Source organism: Ambystoma mexicanum, chromosome 7q (genome assembly GCF_040938575.1).
Source record: "Ambystoma mexicanum isolate Mex_15411 chromosome 7q, UKY_AmexF1_1, whole genome shotgun sequence".
Classification (NCBI taxonomy): Eukaryota; Metazoa; Chordata; class Amphibia; order Caudata; family Ambystomatidae; genus Ambystoma; species Ambystoma mexicanum.
Window position 1 is genome coordinate 659872662 of NC_090941.1, and position 18071 is coordinate 659890732.

The 18071-nt window shown below is 45.2% G+C and overlaps 1 protein-coding gene across 2 annotated transcripts in view; it reads right to left on the reverse strand.

The window, feature by feature from the left end:
* Window positions 1-18071, reverse strand: part of PAN3 (poly(A) specific ribonuclease subunit PAN3) — a 2094753-nt gene that overhangs the window by 1602292 nt on the left and 474390 nt on the right. For both annotated transcript variants that reach the window (XM_069640299.1, XM_069640298.1), the window contains one exon: window positions 107-173. In XM_069640299.1, coding sequence (XP_069496400.1) covers window positions 107-173 — 67 coding nt within the window. The remainder of the gene's footprint in view (window positions 1-106; window positions 174-18071) is intronic.

Below are 18071 nucleotides of genomic sequence, written 5' to 3' on the forward strand. Positions count from 1 at the left end.
TTTCCTTTCTGCAGTGTGCACATTAATGAATGAATTGAAGTTAACTGTTGCATTTGATAATATAAGATCTCCACATTCAATTGAAATTATATAAACAAGTTCTTACCATGACCTGAATAGGACTTGGCACTATCATTGAGAAGGCTGGGCGAACTGCTGCTATTTGTCATTCGCTGCAAAAAAACAACAAAAACAAAACACAAGTATGTTCCAGTTTAGCTTGTGAAAACAGTAAGGAGGAGACCCATACTGGCAAATCATTGAAAAGAGTAAACCATCTAAACACCAAAATAAAGCTGCCATGCATGAACAGGATTGCATACACACATCAAAACATTCATCCGTTGTGATGAAGTGTGAACATAGTTTTTCTTGGATGATTCAACTTGACTTAACATTGAGGAATAGATCAACGCAACTTTGTTTTCAGGCTCCACCTAAGCTCTTGTAAACTTACATTCTGCCCACCTATAACCAATATATTCACACTTATCCTAACTAAAATAGTGCTTAAAAGGGAGATTATGATTCGCGCATACCTTAATCCCAAAGGAAATTGTAGCGCTACGGGACAAAAACGATTGCAATATCATTTTTGGCTTGGTTTTATTATTTCTATAGTGTTCAAAATCAGCAAGTCATATATGGAGGACTTTCAACTGAACAGATATTAAACAGGAAAAAGAAATATATACAATAAAAACAGTAAGGAAAAACTCAATCCTGCATTATTCTTAAAACCTTTTGTTTTTTTGTTGCCAGAAAACAATGACGTGCAGACTCTGCATTGTAGAATGTGACTTATTTGGTACAGGAGACTAGTGGAAAGGCCTGGATGATCCTTTAACTTCTACGTACACAAGGAATAAAAAAGGACAGCCTGTCTCTTGCTAAGGTGTATCCTCCCCTAATAAGAATGAATGTCTTTGGGTTGACAAAAGCGGTTTAAATTATTGTATTACTTTTGATACAGCTATTAACCAGTTAACTTGCTTTGATATGTATTTGTTGCTGTGGTGTGTGTTAAACGTGCAGGTCAAAAGATTTCAATACCAGAAAGTCATCTCAGCCTTTCATCTTTTCTAGGTCAATTATATCCCCAACAGCCGACTTCCTCACAGAAGATCATGCAGCAACATTTGTAATGCAATCCCAATATGCACCTACTGAAATTCAATTGAGATGAAAAGAAGGAGGACATGGCCAAATTCTTTGCAACCCTAAACAAATAAAATCGCTCCTTTCTGATGTTTGCAATGGAAATTAGGTAACCTGGGTTTACAGACTGATCACAACCATCACACCAGGCTCACCATCTTGTCTCTTGACCAGCTCTAAGCTCAAACATACTTTCAGGTGGGTACAAATCAAAGATGATTTAGACACTCTCCAAACATTGCCCCAAAACTGAACTACCATGTATAGTGTAGTGATCCTCATATCTGGAAACACATGGCATCTAAAGTGGCTTTGCTTTTGCCCAAGTCCAGGAATGCAAAGCACCACAATTTACTCAAGGAATTAACTTCTTGCCTCCATATATTAAGGTTAGGCTTGTACATTACTTTTGGACCTCTATGCACAACAGATATTGGACAGCAAAACCTGTTCCTTAACAGCCTGTCTGAGATAGCTGGAATTGAAGGCTCTGAACTACAATTGGTAACCTCTTTCCATGAAAACTCAACCCACCAAGTCAAACACTCTCCTCATAAATGTCACTACATGTGTTGTTCCAAAACACTAGCAAAAACGACTCTGGACACACATGACAACACTCAACATTGTTGAAAATAGATTATCCTGTAGGTCGCTGTTCCGATTCGCTCATCGCTTTATGCCCTTTTCACTATGAAGTTAACGGCACTGAGAATGGGCGTGTGTGGCTGGCTGACATACCCCGAAACAGACGTTGGGAAGGCAGGATAGAGTTGGTGTGCTGCTGCATACTGGGACCTACCATGCTCTCTCCCCACCGATTGCCTCACCCTCGCGTGGTGCAGTTTGTTGCAGTGCAAATGTCCCAGAATCCATGCATTCTAGGGTTGAGGACTGGTGCTTCTACGACCACATTGATGTTTTGCCGATTTCAGGCAACAGTCATGTGTGAAGGTACTGAGATCCGGGGAAAGGGCTGGGGGTGTCCAAATGTTATGTAGCAGTAATGACCAGAGGAGTCTTACAGGTAACTATGCACAATTTGGTGCAAATTGGTGAAACGGTGTGGACCTGTATAAGGAACAACGCTTCGCCAAGCCACAAACCCACAAATGTTCACGTTTATAAATCTAGATATACATGACACTGTTCAACAACGGAAATTTGTACAACATAGGGTTCCATATGTTGGCTGAGGAAACCACATATATGGTGCAAATGGCCCAGAAACTGTGCATTCTAGGAACACTTAAATCTTCACGAGAACACCAATATATCAAAGCAACAGTGGCCTGCCTGGCTCAATACAAGCTAAGATGAACCTAAGCAAACTGGCATCAACCAGTCCAGGACAGTAGTCCAACTTGAAATACTCCATAACCCTGCCCGTTTGATAGCCCAGTCTTACAATCCATGTCAAAATTGCAGAGCTCTGGAATTATTTTTAATGCAGACTGAACCTACAGCCTTTGTAACAATCTTGTCACTAAAGCGTCCTTTCAATATTTACACCACTTGACTCACAATCTACCATGATTATCTGTGCCCCACAGAATTGATTTGGTACACACTAGTGATTACAAGACACGATTAATGCAACACCCTGTGATTTATGCTTCAGACAAATATTGCACACAAAATAGAGGACACACAACTATGCTGCCAGTGTAATCTTAGATCTGTAGAAATCCAACCAAAACGCTTAGCTTTGAAGAGCTAAAACTGTTCTGTTTCAATTAAGCAGAATGCCATACTTTAAGAGCCTCTGAGTTGAACACAAATTAAGTGCCCCCAACATCTTTCTACACCATCAGACTAAGAGATACATTAAGTTGGTGTCTCATAACCTCTTAGGCGCTGCACCAGCTATTCACAAACAGCGCAGAGAAAAATCTCACCACACAAAGCTCTACCTTCTCGAACTCTGGTCAACCTAGAAAAGAGGCATGAACATATGTATACAATGGCACCAAGCACAACAGCAAACAATGGCTCCCAGCCAGAATGTACACACAAGGGCCAGCTGTTCAAGATGGCCACAGTTTTGGAGCGCCGCGCTCCTAGCACAAAATCCTACCACTCAACCTATTAATGCGGCTGCCTCGGATAGCTAAGAACATGCGCTCAAGACTGCAGCTGTCCAAGGAGCCCTCTGAGCCATCTGTCCGGTGTGTCTGGATCCGGTTCCTGTGGTCGCTGCACCAAGGGCCTGGTTGGATGGAGCTCCGAGAGGCTGAGCGCTGACTTTTTCCCTGGATGGCATGGCATGGCAATGAGCAGTCCTGAGCTTTGGCAGTCTCAGTGAAAAACAGCGTGAAGGACTGCATTGCAGAACAAGTCCTGGGGTGTGCCAATGCCAGTAATTTGCCACGGTAGGTCCCACAAACACCAGGGTTCTCTACTGGCTGGACTCGCCAGAGTTATTGCTGCGGTACTGGGGGTGCCCGGGAGCTTGGCTCCCAGGTGTTTCTCCTGCCTGTGACCCTGGGCTGTGGTACCCATCCCTAGGGCGTGGTGGGCTTAAAGTACACAAGCCAGTATAGCTGCGGGACATAGATTTCAATGGACATCACAGTTTGATTAAGTCTGTGTCCTAACCCCACCAGAATAGACATGGATGACTAGGGGGACCAGGAAGGCAGGCCTACCAGTATCCTTTGCCATTGCTGCAAGCAGAGTACTTCTTCCCATAACTAGAACAGATAACCTGCACTCCATGTTTTCACTGACCCGCTCCAACTCATTTACGGGCAAAATCAGGTTGGTCTAGGGCTGCTCTGGAGTGGATTAAGACCATGTTGAGACCATGTGGCAGCCACAGGATATAGAAGGGGAGGAGATCCAGTATGAGGAAGTGGGCCACTGCCACAGTCTCCCTGAAGGGAGCATCTTCGGTCATATCCTGCATGCTTATTAGCAGAACACTTACCCGACCTTTCTTTGCTGCCATGGGACTGGGTAGAAGCAGAAGAGCACCGCAGGAGAATAGCAACACACATGAGAATAGGGACCTAGCTGCATACAGGGGGCAGGACTTTAGGCCATTTGAAAACTTGCCAGTGCACAGCCTTTATCAGCTGAACAAGATTGCCAATGTAGACCTTCTAAGCCAGCAGAATAAATAAAAGGGAGCTCAAATGGGCAAAATAAGTACATGGCTTTGTTGGGGAAACATGAGCAAATGGATACATACTCAAAAAAATATAAAAGAAACCAGAGCAACGGAGAGTGTTGACAGGAACAGGCAAAGAACACAGATAGAAGCATCGAAGGAGTCCACCAGGGGGCGCAAGCAAAATGGCTGCCTGAGTGCATCTCTCCGTCCCCTTCCCTGTGGTCAGGCAGAGAAACTGCAGAGATATCGACTCTTGGTTGGTCAAGAGAACCTACACTAGACTGTAAAGGTGTGGTGGACCCCTATATCCATTTTGGGGCTCCGAGGAGCCGGTGGAGGAGAGATCCCTGTGTGTGAAGGAGTGAGCCTTCCAAAATACAGGTGCAGCCTGGACTGCAGGCGAGAGAAACACGGTCGTAGGAGCCTTGGTTGAGTTGAGCATTGGCGGACCGAGGTCAGAAAGAAGGCAACTCCCCACCGCTCCTCCTCCTCCCCCTCTCACCCAGTCCCCTGAGGTGGTGCGGCATAGAACCGAGGTGAGACAGGCTTGTGAGGGGGGGGGGTGGGGGGGGGGGTTCTATGACCTGCAGACGCGCTGAGTACTCCCCAGGTGCCGGGAGACCAGGATGGCACGCGTATTGTGATCGACAGAGCACACCCACCGGGAAGAGGGGGCAGAGGACCCGCTCGGTACTGGGGTGCTTCCATTATTATTGGGACAAATCAAAGCTCCTTGAAAAGGCTAGAAGGTTGGGCTCTTGAATATGGAGACTCAAAGAGGGCTATATAACCAGATCTGTCCACCTTCACCATGGCCAGGAGAAAGAAGTGTGCACCTTTGACCAGATGGCTACAGGAAAAAGGGGCAAGATGCAGATGGGTTTTCCCTCCTTTCCTCTGGTTTTCAAGTGGGAGGGCATGTAGTATAACCTGGTAACAGAGGATACTTCCAGGGTCATGGAGGAACTGGTGGAGGGCTACGAAGATTCAGCATCCATCCAGGATACAGGGAGACTGATGGGGTAAGGGGACATCAGAACGCTGGGGAGTCCAGGGAGCGAGAACATTTCGACGTCTCAACACGCCCTCACCAAGGAAGCTGAACACTTGAACGGGGAGTAGATAGACTTGCATTCCAAATCGAATATTGATGCGATTGGTGATGGGCCTTGGGCCAGCAATTGAGGGTGGCAGGAAAGCTGGGAGTCTATTAGGGGACTTCACCGGAGTGGGCGGTCTCAATATGTGGTGAGGAGTGAGAGTTGGCTCCCCAGTGAAGGTTATAGGAAGGGGCCGAGAGGGGCCATGAGGGGGAGTAAGGGATGGGAGGATTAGTGTGATGGAGGGACCAGGAGGAAGGGGATAGGAGGTGTTGTCTTTTTGCAGTTGATTAGCTTAGTATTGGTTGTTTTGGATCCGGGAGGTGGGGGGAGGGTATCCTGGTTGTTTGACCATTTGTGCGAAGGTTTCAGGGTTGGCGTCTCAGGGATGGTTAACGGGGGCACTGTCGGCCCTCTGGGACTAATGGGGCTGGAGGGGGGGGGGGGTGGAGGGAATTAAGTTGTTGGGTAGTTGGACGGGTGGGGGAGTGTTGCGTCTCTCCCTTTCCTTGTGTTTCCAATGCATCATTCCCAGGGGAGCGGGGCGTACCATGGATCTGGACTTTATGGTGAATAGGTGGGGAGAGTAAGAGATGGCAGCCAGATGTTTGCAGTCGGGTGACAGAGGGGATCGCCCGGAAAGTAGGCACGTTGAATGTTGGAGGCCTAAACTCTCCATACAAAAGGTAGCTTGTCATGAGGGAATTTAAGGACTCACACCTGGACATGTTACTCCAATAAACACATTTTGCTCGGGGCACGATGATTTAAGATGGGCAGGAGGATCCCAGGAGTATTTTACGCTTTTGGACCCAATACGAAGTACGGGGTGGCAGTCTTGTTGAGGGAGCTAAACTCACAGTGGTGTCAGTCGATAGCCCCAATACGGAGCAGGGAGCATTTTGGGAGAGGGTTAGTGGATGACTTCAATGGTCCACGAAGTGGGCCTTAGTAATAGGGGGTGATTTTAACATGGTCCTGGATCCCCAGGTGGACAGACTACAGACTAGAGGAGGTGGTGAAGAAACCAAAGAGGTTGATTCAGCCAAATGCATGGACAAAAATGAAAGCAAAGGGGTGGCAGATGTTTGGTATGGCGGGGCTCTCAGAAGCAGGGAAGGACTCCATCCCAGGTACCGCTTACATACATCTCGGCTGTGCATGCTTCATGCTCCAGGATAGACCTAATCCTGGTAGACCAAAGCACTCTCTCGGCAGTGGAGGTAAGGGCGGTCCCTTGGTCGGATCACAATATGGTGATGGCAGTGGCGGGTGTGTGGGAATCCATCAGACCGGGGAGATACTGTTGTAATGATTACTTACTCAAAGAGATGGCAGTGGGGGAGTTTCTTCTCGATAAAGTTAGGGATTATTTTCAATTCATCGATACAGGGGAGGTGCGCTTTGGCACCCTCTGGGAACATTTTAAAGCAACGATAAAGGGGGAACTGATTGGGTTGGGGTCAGGGCGAAAAAGGAGAGTACCATACAGGTGGACTGCTGAGGAGATCAAGGAACTGCCACCTACAGGGGGCGGAAGGGTAGCGGTGAGCCCGGGTAGTTTATAAGAACTGAAGGCATGTATGGCGGAGCATAAAGCCCTCCTAGAACATAAAACTGACTGGGCCTTGAAACAACTGAAGCAACGTTATTACAAGTAGGGTGAAAAAGTGGATAAGCTGCTGGCAAGGGGCATGAGAGTTCAGGCGGGCTCTAGGGCGGTCAGCTTTTCGGAAAAGGAAGATAAAGACTTTCCGACAAGCAACAGGGAAATAGTGGAAAAGTTTGGTGACTTTTATGCCACACTATTCCCCAGAGGTTTCAAGGGATGACGAGGAGTCTAAGGAATATCTTGGACGGTTGTAACTACTGGGGCTTCAAGTAGCGGAAGTATTGGATGGCCAGATTAGTGTGGAAGAGGTGATCTCTACAATTAAGGAAATTAAAAGTGGAAAGTTGCCAGGGAAAGACTGACTTACAGTCCAGTTTTATCAAATGTTGCGCTCACTCCTGGCCCCTGTGATGGTGCAAGTATTTATTTAAGTGTTAAAGGGGGCTTGCTACCTCCAACAATGCTGAAGTCTCTCAGCACTCATTCACTGGGATCAAGTGGGCTTGACGTCTGATGTACGACCATGTTACGTCACTTCCTCTATCCCGGCTCATGAAGCTGTGGCACTGCCGATGTACCGGTTCGTATACCGCACGGGTGAAAAGCACAGTTTCTTTTTGGTCCTTCTGTGGTCTCCTTACTCGCTGGTTGCTGGCACTAAGCAAGAAAGCTTCTTTTCTGAGCTGAACATTGGTAACTTACAGCAGATGAGTTCGGAACATTGTGGCTAGTGGTGTGAACGTTGACAGTGCTTACATTGTCCTTACCCCGTTCTGCCTGCCTTGGCCCTAGCCTTGCTATGCCCCTATCTCTGTCTGCTGGAAATACAGTTGAGTTACTGCTAGTGTGAGTTAGGTTATGGGGTAGAGCCCCGTGTGCAGAAATTTGCGAACCTCTGATAGTGAGCCAAATGGAATGCAGTGATTTAAATAGTGACTTTTGGCATTGTTTTTTAAATTTGCTGGTTTTTAAAGCTGAACGACTGTAATCATGCCTGGTCGGACAGTGTCTGTTCTGAACAAACTGCCGAACCCAGACATTGATAAATCAATGTTAAAATCTCAACAACTGGCGATAAGTAATGGTTCATTACAAATGACCCAGCAGGGAATATACCAAATCTTCAGGTCCAGGAATGAGCAAAAGCCGAATTTCAGAGGTTTTAGCCCTAAGTGCTCAGAGGAGACGACAACTCTTAGATGAGAATCCTGAATCCTCTTATTCAGTGGATGCTGAATCTGTTTTAGATCCTACTCATTTGGAGTTTGAGAAGGGAAGTATCAACTAGTCAGTAGGTTCCCTTTGTTACTCGTTGTGAAGCCTCACCAGGAAATGGAATGGACAATCATGTAGATTTTGTACCTGCCGTCAATCTGGCAATGCAGTCTCCACTCAAACAGATGGAGGATGTTGCCGAGGTTGCGGGGCATTCCGCATTTGTGAAGAAAGGTGTCGATGCTGCTGGGACAAATGGCAGTATATTAAGGACCTCAGCATACGTGAGCTTAACGCGTGTACTAATGTGCAAGAATTTAGTTACTTGGCTGAGTCTTTTGACTCGAGGGTCCCTCTGCAACATACCCTAAAGGTTGACAAATCTTGAACCATTAAAAGGTTGATCAGTGTTGTAAACAAATACTGATGTAAATGTTGATTTTGAAATGCTCAGTAGATAACCCTCAGATATTGGAACCAAGTTAGTTTATCAAGCAAATCCTGTGCTTAGATCTGCGGCAGAAATTGGTCGTGGTGGGTACTCCCTTCCAGCAGACCATTGGATGTGGGGCCAGGGTTATGTCAGATTCCCCACCCTTCAATGAAATTCGCTTAAGGAAATTGATTGATGATCCTACCCTGAGGAGGTTTATTTTGGACTGCAGGAACTTTCTTCTCACTAATGTTGAAAAGTCAAAGGAACCAGAATCAAGAGTGTAGAGAAGGAGCCAAATACCCCCACCTCAACCACTTCGCCCATATTGCCTATATGTTGAGACCAGAGTGTGAGACACGTGCAGTACCAGTGACAATACAGATACCGAAGAGAATCCTGGATGCAAGGTTCCCATTGAGAAAAGCCAAACCTGCATACGAGACTGTATGATGGCCATTTCAATGAAATCTCGGAAGAAGCAGGACTAATGAACGGAAGAGAAGAATGGTGACGTCACATGAAGCTAAGCTGATGTTTATGGAAGAGATGGATATTCTAAAAGGCATCAAGAAGGTATCAAAGATAAGTGACATCTTGGGATCAAGATGAAGAAACTTATGCTGCAGAAATGATCAAGAAATCAAGTTATTTTACACGTGTACAGATGCAAAGAAACGCAAGCAGACGAAGTAGTCTTGAAGCTAGCTTTATAGTGAATAGATTGCGGCATGCACCAACATATACATATATATTGAAGTGAGTAAAGAATGGATGTTTCCACTACGTATTATAGCAGAGCTGGACCATGGAAGGAAGGCCTCTTCCAGTGTGTCGCAGTAAAAACAGCAATTTAATTAGAGAAGCAGATCTCAGAAAGGCAAGGCTGGACAAGCCCCAAGAAGCCAAGGTCTTATCAGGTTGGGGTGAGCACACATAGGATACAAATCGTGTGAAAGAACGAAACTCTTGTTCAGAAGACATGGACAAAAACAAGGAAGATGTCAGAGATCTATCAGAAAATAGTATTTTAAATACACTAGAGCTCGATTTTGTGGTCTTCAGTCACGTGGAAGGATGAAGTTGGACGAACACGATGGTCACACCGATGCATGAGGGCAGAGCATGCCTTCACTCCCCTGAATGCTCCAGAGCAAAAGAACACTCCCAAGCACAAGTTCAAAGCCTTAATTGACAGCAGACCACTGAGGTGATGATAGATGAATATGCTAATTGGTGGGAAGCTATGGTTAAGACTAGCTCACAGCACCTGGAAGACCAGTCTCTGTGCTGCTAAACGTAGGTGGAAAAGTACTGACGGAGGTTAGAGTGCCAACCAATAGTAGGGGGCTGCGTGATTAAGGGTCCTATAGTTTGTGTAACAAATGGGACATAGTGTAGTTAGTGACTTTCATGGTGACCCGTTTAAGGGGAGGGCTTAGTTGCACCACCCAATGTTAAGAAACCTATCACTTTTCTTCACTCTTTTAGACGAGTATGGATCTTAAACTTCGAGGTTCCTTAAGAAGCTATCACAATATCCACTAGGTTTTTGTAGTTTTCCACATAGGATGACATTTGCAATACGTAGGTTGTCATCATTGACGATTGTTTGCCATAAAAGAATGCTTTTTTAAAAAAAAAAGATGCTTTGAGAGATCTTACGCCGAGACATCTGTTGTACTCCCCGTTTTATATAATTGATATTAAAACAGTCACCTTTTTGCCAACTACCTGAGTCGTTCAGATTATTGATGTTAGAGTAACTACTGCATCCCCATCCATCTCAAAGGTATTGCTAGCTCGTCCTAAAGGGCTGGAGTCCACCAGTTCAACGGAATCACTTAAAAATAAAGTTTTGGTGTGGCTGCATCAAAAAATGGACCAGGGTTCAGTTAGGGCTCAGGACCCGAGAGTCCTTTGCACAGTGCTGGTTAATAACTGGTTTTCCACGGATAATACGGACTGCATTGTTACTAAATGTGGTGATAGTAATTTACCATTATTTTCGAGTAAATGTAAAAACCTCAGGACTATGTCCTCTTCCACCAAGTTAAGAATTATCCTGGATTGATTATTATGCTCCTCTAGGAATGCTGCTATATAAGTGATAAATATTTTTTTCTTAAGAAGACCTTCATTAGTTTTACTTTGATTGACTTTATGTTTAATGTGTGTATGTATTATGTGCCTGTGCTTCTATGCCCAAGGGCTTTGCTCCAACAAGTTTGAAATAATTAAAAAAAAAAAGAAAATCACAGTGCGGACAACGTAAGGAAGACACTGACCCAAGGCCAGGGACATCACCCCCGACAAATCCTAGAGCTCTGGCCCGGCTGCATTACAGAATTTCCCTCAGGGAAGGGATGGGGATCCTGCCGGGGCTCCCTGAGACAGCCGCTTGACTTAGGGATGGTCGCCCCAAATGGGAGACTGCTCACCAAGGCCAGGGACATTACCCCCGACTATCCTGGACCTCTGGCTGGCCTACGTTGCAGCTTCTCCCTCTGGGAAAGGTCAGGGAGCCTGCCTGAGCTCCCTGGAACTGCTGCTGGACTTGGGGACGGTCAAATCACAGGAGCGACAGCTACCCAAGGCCAATGACATCACCCCGCCCATCCTGGAGAGCTGGCTGGGCTGCGTTACAAAATTTCCCCCTGAGGAGAGAAGCGGACCCTGTCAGGGGCTCCCTGGCGCTGCCGCTGCGCTTGGGGACGGTACACCCACATGGGAAACGGATACCCACGGCCGGGGACATCACCTCCAACCGCCCACAAGTTCTTGCTGGCCTGTGGAACCTCCTCCTCACTTAGCCCGGGGGTTGGATTTCACTTTTGTGCGAACCCCACTTTGCAGGGATCGCGTGAAGTGCCAGAAAGGATGAGCTATCTCGTCCTAGGCAACACAAACGTAATGCCAAGGATGAGATAGCTCGTCCTGGTCACTTAAGGGGTTAAGGTCTCCCTATTCGCTGACAATTTCATATATTATCTCACCGAACCAGAGAAGTCTCTTGGGGCACTCATGCAGGTGTTGGGATCCTATGGAGCCCTAGCAGGTTTGAAAAGAAACCATTCACAATAATTTTTGTCGACGGTAGGGAAACCACCGAATGAGAGGATGGAGTGTCGGGGGTATCCAATATCCAACCGGTAGCTGAAAAGGTAAACACCTAGGAATTGTAATACCTAGAAATCTTGGTTGCGGCAATTAAGGGCGACATGAAAAGGTGGATGGTGCTGGCGTGCTCACCGATCGGTATGAGGATTGTAAAGATCTAGGCTGGACTTCCTTAATCGAGCCTCGTCCTTGATCTACCCTCTTCCTCTCTCCGCCCTCTACAGCTAATCCAGAATAGGCTGAAAGACTTATCCTTGGCCTCAAGCCCAAAGACCGCCTCTCTCCAGCCCTACAATCTATCCACTGGGTCCCGGTTGACGCACGGATCAAATTCAAATCCCTCTGCATCATCCATAAGGCTGTCTGGGCCTGAGACCACACCATCTACAACTTGCTCTCACCAAATACACTCCCTCCAAATACACTCCCTCCAGATGTCTCTGATCTTCCGGCTAAAACTCTCTGCTTATCAAGCGATTTTCTAAGCAGCAAGCGGGTTTCAGATCTCTTTCCTCTGCTGGCTCCCTCCTCTGGAACAGCCTCACTCTTCTTCGGTCTTGAGCCAGATCTCCACAAATTCTGCAAGCTAAAGACTTTCCTCCTCTTCTCCTCCTTCCCGACAAGAAAGATTTGAAACTTATGTCTCTGCTTAAAGAAATCTGAAGAAACAAACAGGTGGTGTGTGTGCTCTAAGCACCGAAATACAGTACCATCGAACTGACCAGCTCTACAGAAAAGTGGAGTATTGCCCACTTTTACTCCCTAAAAATAAGCAGATATTCCCATAAAACAGGAAGTAAAAATACTCCCAAAAATAAATAGTAAACAGCCACTTAGAACCATGTGCCCCTGCTTTCACCCACACAGCTCCATGGATATGTTTGGACTAGTAGTAAACATAGTACCACAGGAAGAAACTACAATTATAACTGCCGATAGGAAGACAAAAGTATCTTTTAAAGTGCATGAGTAACTAGGTGCAAAGAAATGATTATTACAAAAACATTTCCGTTGTCCAGTTTAAACATTTTGTTTGCTTGTAAAAATACTCCTTTTGAGAACTGGATGTACATGTTTACTCTAAAAAAATCATTTTACTCCCAACTTTGAAAAATAGGGAGTAAAATACTCCCACTTCCAAATCTTATCTGGTGCATTGGAACTGGCTAATAGTAACACTCTCTAGCACAACCAAACAACAAAATCAGTGGTGATGAATGGAATATAAAAAATAAACTTTTCTAGTTAGAGAGATGTGCATTTAAAAAGGAGTCTCTGGTCTAATATCAAATCCAAAAGAGCATCCTAAATTACAGTTTTGTTAATGTGCCACGAAACCCGGTATTGGGGTTTCACACCATGTTTTAAAAAGGTCCCGTCAGCCAATATTAACGGAGTAAAAACTCCAGTGAATGGGTGCACAGGTCTTCAAGGTATGTATCTCACCTGGGTGCCACAATCAACTTCATTAAGTGACCAGCCCTCCCAGTATCCCAACTAAACAGTGAGATCATCCTCTTTGAAATGGTTTATGAGGTGCTGCTGACCGGCTTTGCTTGTGAGGACTACCTCAATAGTTTTGTTGCATACCAGAAGGCACTGAAGCCTGTGTTTATGTTTACAAACGTTGTACACATCACATGCCCCCATGTTAACCCTTTCTCATTATCCTCTTCTTCCATATAAGAAGCAGATAGATTTAACTGGACCTATCTTTGTGAACTAATATGACAAAGCCTCAGTTCGCCAGAAACTGCAGTGGGCCAATATTACAGTTTCAAAAGACGCTCAGGGTGGTGTGAGCATGCAGTCAACGACATTCTAATTGCCCGCTGTGCCAGAATCAGTCTCACTATCTTTGACTGCTTTGTAGGCAGGCAGGGGGAGGAGAGTTTGATTCTGGATGCTTTACAAATGTATACTGGCCTATGCCAGCCCAAATAATCCCTGCCACGTTAGCTGACCTTTGATATTGGAAGCCACTACACTTGGGCCCAGGTTAAGAGTTGTTGCATTGGTAACCACGAGCCCAGACAGTAACAGCCTGTTTACGCAAATACTGAATGAAGAACCACCTCAGGCAAGCAAGCATGATTCTACTTATAGCTAGAGCCAAACAAACATTTGAAGGTGATATTGCACTATGGTTTCCATGAAAGTGTCACCAAAACCTGCACGGAATGCTTTAAAGACTTTCTAAACTTCCAGGGCTCTCAACCTCGGAAGCAATGAACGCTTTTTCTTTTAGGTACCAAATAGAACGGTACAACCTAATTGAGTGGATAAGCAATGTTATATAATTCACAAACCTCAAAGTCCTAGTCTACTATCAGGACCAACACATTGCCCATAGTCCCCGACAGCTCCAGAGAAGAGACTTTGTAGAGGTTGAAAGAATCATCTACTTAGACGAGGTTTCAAAAATGTTCTTCTAGATTTAGAACCCAGCTCTCTAGAACAGCTAGATCTCTGGAACAGCTAGGGCTAGAAGGTGCAGCGTCTTTCATTGCACCAATAGTCTTAGTTTGAATGTGCTTAAAGTAAACAAAAAGCTATACTTTTGTCTTAAAAAGCATCTGCCTTGACCAACTATATTTGTTATGGTTAAGAATCTTGTTCAGAATCACTATACCCTGTACAGACTGGCCTTTTATTCTTGACCTCTTGTCATAGTTGAACCAAAAAATATCAATATAGAAATGCCATAATGGACATATTAACCTTGGATTCACCACTATTTTCTCTCCACTTAAAATAACAAAAGGTTCCTTTTTGATGGACAACTGTTTTCAGAAACATTTGGCAGACACTTGTGTCTGGTGCGGTGGGGGGCTTCATACGATTCCTGTAATGTCATGACATTTAATTGAAGGGGTAGGTGACTAGGCCGGCATCTCTGGTCCACCTAGAACATTTCGGTAGAGTTTTGCAGTTTCGCATTTCAATACCTCTGCACTGTTTTATGTGTTACCACACTGGCTCCTTAATTAGTTGCAACAGGTTGGCAGTGATTAACAATTATTTAACCAATATGATGACCATTGAAAGGTTGATGGGGCATGACTGTCCCCCCTCTCCCTGCTGTTATGTATTGCCATAAACGCTGTCTAGCACAAATCAAGACAATACCCACACTGCTTACTGGTAGGTAGTCTTGAATCTCACCTAAGTGACAGGCAATCAGATCTCCAAACAAAAACATTGTTAACTCCTCTCGCCTCCAGAGGCATGAATAAAAAGCCTCCTGTTATGGATTAATATTCCATATGCCCAGTATCTCTGTGCAGGAGCGAGAGAAGCAGAACTGGGACATGGGCGAGTAGGACTCCGTGTAATGAAGATTACCAGTATGTAATCAGTGCATTACCTCTGCATCCCTCTTCCCAGGACTGAACAAGGAGGAACTACCAAGGAAATGTCAAGATATTGGAGTAGGGAAGGAAACAGACTTTCACACCAATAAAAACTCCATTGTGGCCAAGTTTATGAAGTGGTCAGTGACATACTGCCACCAGCATTGACGTCCCAAAGGAGGATGCAGACCACCTTCACCCCTACCCCCCCCAACCTTCCCCACCCCCAACACTTGCAGTTTAAAGCTTTGTGAGGCCTACAATGTAGAGATCCCTCTAATAGAGCTACCTTCAAGTTACTCTGAATGAGCTTTAGCAATGTCAAATCATTGAAACTGATAGACAGGCCCATCTGCTGATGGTGGCGGTTGGCCGTTTGTTGCCCAGGTACCCTGGGCGAAAGGAAACCAAAAGATAAGATGATCTAATGAAGTTTGTACAAGGTATCGCGTCACTGTTCTTAAATTAAGATTATGGACCTCTGCATTCGCTACAGTGTTCTGCAGGGCAAATATAGGTAGAACAATATTCTCCAACAGGTGAAAAGATACCATTTTTAAGTCCAAACAAACAAGTCCACAGAACCAGACCCTCTGGCGGGAACCTCAAGAAAAGACAATACATGAGGGCACCCGGCTCTAACTTGCAGGTAGAAGTGATCGCTAGCACAAACCTGGATTTACAAGTCAGTAATTCAAAGGTAATTACTTATAAAAAGCTTCAAAGGAGGAGCACCCATTAGTGGTAAATCGATCTGATGAAGGACCAGGAGATCTAATAGCCCTGAAGGAAATACTTCATACTGCTCTGCCTGCTCAATCCCACCCCAGGGTTCTCTGAAGGTGCAAATCCATGCTAGATGGCATCTGAACGTGGATACTCTCAACTCCAACTAGGAACCTCTGCTAAGGATCTGCATGGAATTATCCGTGAGCAGACCTGTATAGTCCAAACTGCACCAAATGCAAGAATTCTTCTAGTTACTAGTATAAGATCTTTGGGCAGAGGGTTTTCTGCAGTTTTGAGTCTCCACAGCCAATTGCCTTGAGAACCGCAAATGAACTGAACCTCGACATTCAATGGCTGGACAGCTAGCTAGAGGGGAGTTAGTGACAACGTGGACAGGAGTCACTCGCAAAGAGAGCAAAGGTAGATTACTGAGAACCCAGTGATGCCCTCTTGAGACCTGTAGGAGGAATGGGAACCAGGATCATCTTGTCCGTGTTGGTGCAACAAAGGATGACCTGGGAATTCTAATGCTTGGTCCTCAGCAGAAGTAGCGGGGGGGGGGGATCAGCGGAAAGGGTGAGAAAGCCTAAGGTAACTTAAGTACCAAGGAATGGAGAGGGCACCCATGCCTGGAGCAATAAGAAAGAGGCATATTCCCTCTAATGACAGAGGTCTACAGTTGGTGTCTCGAACTTCTAAAACATCCAGGAGACTATCAATGGTACTCAGGACATCTCTCACCACAGGGACATGTCTGCTTGGTCAGTCTGCTCAAGTGTTTGCCATCCCTGGAATGTAGATTGCTTAAAGCTATTTTTAAAAAAAGGCAGCAGGCGCTCCTCTCCAGAAAGAACATGGCATGATAACCTGTTCTGAGATGAGAGTTTGCAGCACACGCTTTTTGCTCAATGTACTTTTCACAGATGGGAAATATCCATTTGCATATCAGACTTTGTCACGCCCACATGGGCAGTCCAGCACCGAAATGCTATGACAATTCCTCTCTGAACAAGAGTACCAAGAGCAACCCCATACACGTGTTTCAGCCTTGTTGGGTCTCATCAGTGAGGTGGAACTGAGCCTCTCTGAGCACAGTGAGCAGGGAGTCCACGTCTGGTTGCCCCCAGGTAACTTAGGGTGAAAGGTACAGTGAGCAAAATGCAGATGTCTGCGAACTCTCAAAGTGGTTAAAAACCACTGAACAGGTTATCATGCTGTGTTCTTTCGAGAGAGGGGCGCCTGCTACCTTTTTTGTATGCTTACAGAGATAGGCGGTTATCCACTACCTACAAGAACATCTGAGCTGCTACCTTCTTCAATGATTGAGATCTTGCTCACCCCCCTCCTGGTGGTTGACTTTATATTTGGAGACTGTTTGTATTAGAACTGCTGCCCCTCTAGTAAAGGTGGTAAACTATGTGGATTAGTGTCAATCTAGTGTCAATCTAGATCAAGATCAATCTAGATCAAGAAAGGATAATTGCTATAAAGTTGCTAGGCACACCAAAGATGCTCAAACCAATCAGGATCACCATCCTGTGAAGAGATTTAGAAGGAAAACGCCACTAAAGATGAGCCCCCTTGTGAATTCTTTTGGATCATCGGAGTTGTAGGGCCCGGGGGCTTTGTAATGTTTCGTTTATGGGTACCAATAATCAAGGAAGTGCAGAACGAAAGGCATATGTGCAACCTTGCCAATGCCACCACAAAGATGGAGGTCACCATGTCGATCATGGCTTCCTGAGTAATTATCTCAGTCTTGTCCAACAACTTTAGCCTGTGCAATGGAGTGGCACTGTCCACGGAAGGAATCAGATTCTGAATTTCTTTAGGCTGAGCATCCACCAAATTTCATGAGGTTACAGCAAACCTGCATTGTGACCTATAGCAGGGGTCAAGTCTTAAATAATAAAGTGGGGGGACTCATCAACAAAGCAATGTGATGTGAAAATTAGCTTATCAAGGTGAAATATGCATATTTCATTCAATTGGCTTTGCCAAATCACCCAAATTGCACAAGACGAATGCATATTCCTTTCATAAAAATCAACATACACCCAAAACAAGAGGATATTTTCTTCTAATAGTGTTTTTGAAAACGTTAAAAGGTGTGCATGTTTTAAACTCAAGAATACAAATGTTTTTCCTGGAACTTGCAGTACCGAAATGGAACCTTTCACCTTCTCCAGCATGGTGTCTAGCATCGATTCACATGCTCATGAATAACAAATACAAA